Here is a 4,271-nt window from a genome sequence, read left to right as displayed (position 1 = left end):
CTCCCCTGGACTCCTCTGAGCCGTCGCCGGTATCGACAGCCCTCCCCGTCGCTCCGCTTTCCGGCGTCCGTCTCTCCGGATAGGACGCTGACCGGCCCTGTCCCGCCGCTGTCACGGTAGGACACTGATGCTGACCGGCCCTGTCCCGCCGCTGTCACGGTAGGACACTGATGCTGACCGGCCCTGTCCCGCCGCTGTCCGCGCCTGCAGGTGCCGAGCTGCTCTCCAAGGGCTGGTGGCGGCCGCCGGCAAACTCAGTCAGTACCTGACAACGGGCACCCACCAGCTGCAGTCCAACCTGGCGCCGGCCAAGGCGCCCGTCCACATCGACCCGCGACTCCAGAGCGGCGCGCAGACCGCCAAAAAGGTCTCCGTGGGCGCGCTCAAAGTCAGCGAGTATGTCGGTGAGTGCCGCGGTCGAAACTGCTGGATGTTGGGGTGGGGGCCGGAGGGTAAACCTGCTGAGTGTTGCGGGTCGCGTGGACCATATCTCCAGTGGGCGTGCCTGTGGTTTGTGACCCGTGTCTGTGATCGGTGACCCATGTCTGTGATCGAGGACCCGTGTCTGTGATTGGTGACTCGTGTCTGCTGCGTGTGACCTGTGTCTACTCTTTGTGACCCGTGTCTGTGGTGTGTTACCTGTGGTCTTGGTCTGTGACCCATGCTGCTGCGTGTAACCTGTGTCTACTCTTTGTGACCCGTGTCTGTGGCGTGTGACCAATACTGCTGTGTGTGACCCGTGTCGCCAGTGGGTCAGGTGGGCCGCGGCACGATGGCGCTGGCCGCCTACATAGCGCCGCACGTGAAGCGTACGGGCACCCGCATTATCACGGGCTCCCGACTGGCCGACGAGAAGGCCGCTGCCGGGAAGGTGAGTTCACCGGACGCCGCTGCCGGGAAGGTGAGTTCACCGGACGCCGCTGCCGGGAAGGTGAGTTCACCGGACGGCCGCCGCCGGGAAGGTGAGTTCACCGGACGCCGCTGCCGGGAAGGTGAGTTCACCGGACGCCGCTGCCGGGAAGGTGAGTTCACCGGACGCCGCTGCTGGGAAGGTGAGTTCACCGGACGGCCGCTGCTGGGAAGGTGAGTTCACCGGACGGCCGCCACCGGGAAGGTGAGTTCACCGGACGGCCGCCACCGGGAAGGTGAGTTCACCGGACGGGCGCTGCTGGGAAGGTGAGTTCACCGGACGCCGCTGCTGGGAAGGTGAGTTCAGTGGATGGCCCCCCGCGTCTCTCCTAGCTGGCCTATGTTCCAGATTAGCGGAGGGGTGTCTTATTATGAAATTAATACCCTTTAGAGGGATAGGGTATTTTGTTTCTTTTGCATCGGAGAGATCATGCTGTCTGTAACACTGTCGCAGTATGAATGAAGGCCGCCGCACACGATGCCTTCGGCCGGCTTATTCGAATATCGCAGTAGTGATTTTCTGGTGGGAGTTGGAGTCTTCGGGCGAGACATTTCGCCATGAAGATCGCGTGAATTTTAGCGGCAGAATTCCGAGGAACTCGACCTCCCGCCCCTGCCTGTCGCAGCTTTAGCCATCCCCTCCCATCCCGTCCGTCCTCCCGGCCCCTCCCGTCCCGGTCTGTCGCTGTCTGAGCCGCCCCCTCTGAGCCGCCCCCCCCCCCCCGCGCCCGCCGGCAGATGGACGACGTTCTGGAGGTGGCGTCGGGCGCCGTGCGCGGCTTCGGCCTGGTGTACACTGGCCTGGAGCGGGCGGCCACGCTGCTGGCCACCAGCATCTCGGAGAACACGGTGCAGCTGGTGGGGCACCGGTACGGCGCCGAGGCCGGCCGCGTCACAGAGCACTCGCTCCACTCGGCCGGAAACCTGGCCATGACCGGACACAACGTGCAGGCGCTCGGAGCCAAGGGCATCGCCAAACGGGTGGCCAAGGACACCGGAAAACACCTCATCACCGAGCACGAACAGAGCAAGCACGGACCGCCGCCGCCGCGCCCGCCGCCGCCGGCCTAGGGCCGCCGGACGGCGCCAGCGGCCGCGTCGTGAGGCGCTCGGCGATGCTGTAAGGTGGGAGTAATGTCACTGTGTATGTACTGTAACATCGTAGATGGCCTTGTTTATTGACAAAGAGATTGATAGCATCGTTGTGTGGTACGGGCCACAGTGCGTTGGGCTGCAGTTTGGGGCTGCGGCGGGCGCGCGTTCACCGTCCCTCCCCGTTTGCCGAGTGGAGCTGAGCGGCTGACTGGCGCCGCGCCGGGTGTCGGGGCGCCGCGCCAGCAGCGCTCCTCCGCGCTGCTCGGCTTGGAACGCTCCCATCCTTCCTTTCGGTGGCTGGCGAGGGGCACCGCTTTCAAGCTATGCAGTATGTAGATCCCTCAACGGACAAGTCGGCTTAACTCTATGAGTGTTTGGATGTTGGAGGTAGTATTCCCATGTCGTTTTATAATGGCACGTCAGTGCCTTAATGTTCTTGTGCGTCCAGTGCTATGTGCGTTATCTGCATAACCTTGCTTCAGACACCGCAATATCGTTCGCCCGCCTCTGGACAGGGGTTGGGAAGGGGCCCGCCTCTCTGCAGGGGTTCGGGAGGGGCCCGCCTGTGGACGCAGGTCGCGCGGCGCCCTGTGCTTCCTGTGCAGCTAGTGCTCCGGCTGGCTACATGTGTCTACCCCTCGCAAACCTCCCGGATAGTAACGTGTTGGAACAGACGTGATACTTTAATGGATCTGAGAGCACAATATCTTAACCAAATATACATCGTTTATTTTTACACGTCTTTGGTTACACCTATTCAGCCACGGCTTCTGATAGAGACCAGTATAGCCAGATGGACACGGACGTCTTCCGCCGTCTGGGCGCTACTAATCCCCAATCGCCATAGTAGGTATATCCAATATAGCGAACCCTGCGCCACAATTATGTCGGGAGTGGTCCAACGTCCACTGGTGTTATAGATATGTTGCGATGGTGCTAAAACGATGCCTATCGTTAAATTATCTGCTTACGAAATTTTGTGCACATTTCCATTGCCAGCACCTTCACTGTAACTCGGAGACGTTTGAACAATATGCTTACTCGCGTCACTGCAGACGCACTGCTCAGTCGGTGGTGGTAGGATCGACCGCTAAACCTGACACAGCGACGCGGTCGGCCCACAGTGATGCACAAATATGAACAGTTTTGGCGATGAAATTCATAATGACAGGGGTAAATACACAAGATACACATACGGTATCGGCCCCACAGACACAGGGCCGGGAACACCGGGGACAGTGGCCGACGACCAGACCTGTGACCTGCCCAGACCTGTGTCCGCCAGCTGTGCCCGTCAGCTGTCTGTCAGCTCCGTCAGCTGTGTCCCGCTCACTCGTCTGCCGGCCAGACATCGGGCTCGAACTGCAGCACGCCGTCAGTGCTGTACTGGTCCAGGCAGCTGTGGTCGCCCGGCGAGTCGCACGCCAAAAACCTGCGGCACACCGGCCCGGCGCGGCGGTCAGATGGCCAGATGTACCTACTCGAGCTGCTCATCCTACACGCTATGGGCTCCAGCAGCTGACGATAGCTTGTTCTACAGCTACTGCTCTTACTACGCAGTGAAGCTGCTGCTTCTTGTACGGACTTCAGATGCTGTTCGTCTTAGAACATGTGTGTTGCGGCTGTTGACCTCACCATGTTCCCCAGCTGCTGGTTTTACTGTGGATTGCTGTGGGTCGGGCCCCGAGTGTCGCACGGCTCCCAGCGGCCGGTCCTACCCTGCAGTGTGGCATACGGCTCCCAGCGGCCGGTCTTACCCTGCAGTGTGGTATACGGCTCCCAGCGGCCGGTCCTACCCTGCAGTGTGGTATACGGCTCCCAGCGGCCGGTCAGTGTGGTATACGGCTCCCAGCGGCCGGTCCTACCCTGCAGTGTGGTATACGGCTCCCAGCGGCCGGTCCTACCCTGCAGTGTGGTATACGGCTCCCAGCGGCCGGTCAGTGTGGTATACGGCTCCCATCGGCCGGTCAGTGTGGTATACGGCTCCCAGCGGCCGGTCCTACCCTGCAGTGTGGTATACGGCTCCCAGCGGCCGGTCCTACCCTGCAGTGTGGTATACGGCTCCCAGCGGCCGGTCAGTGTGGTATACGGCTCCCAGCGGCCGGTCAGTGTGGTATACGGCTCCCAGCGGCCGGTCAGTGTGGTATACGGCTCCCAGCGGCCGGTCAGTGTGGTATACGGCTTCCAGCGGCCGGTCCTACCCTGCAGTGTGGTATACGGCTCCCAGCGGCCGGTCCTACCCTGCAGTGTGGTATACGGCTCCCAGC

General features: G+C 61.8%; 1 protein-coding gene across 1 annotated transcript; it reads left to right on the top strand.

The window, feature by feature from the left end:
* Positions 1–210: 210 nt before the first annotated feature.
* Positions 211–2,740, top strand: LOC122373865 (protein spartin-like; the record flags this gene model as incomplete). Its single annotated transcript, XM_043352254.1, has 3 exons — positions 211–404; positions 750–871; positions 1,648–2,740. Coding segments are annotated over 3 exons (649 nt in total), but the record flags the coding sequence as incomplete, so codon positions are not given.
* Between the last annotated feature and the right edge of the window lie 1,531 nt (positions 2,741–4,271).

The sequence above is a fragment of the Amphibalanus amphitrite genome, unplaced genomic scaffold, assembly GCF_019059575.1.
Source record: "Amphibalanus amphitrite isolate SeventyFive unplaced genomic scaffold, NRLGWU_Aamphi_draft 001563F_arrow, whole genome shotgun sequence".
NCBI classification, from domain to species: domain Eukaryota; kingdom Metazoa; phylum Arthropoda; class Thecostraca; order Balanomorpha; family Balanidae; genus Amphibalanus; species Amphibalanus amphitrite.
The sequence above is the reverse complement of the archived record's forward strand: the minus strand, read 5'-3'. Positions and strand labels throughout refer to the sequence as shown.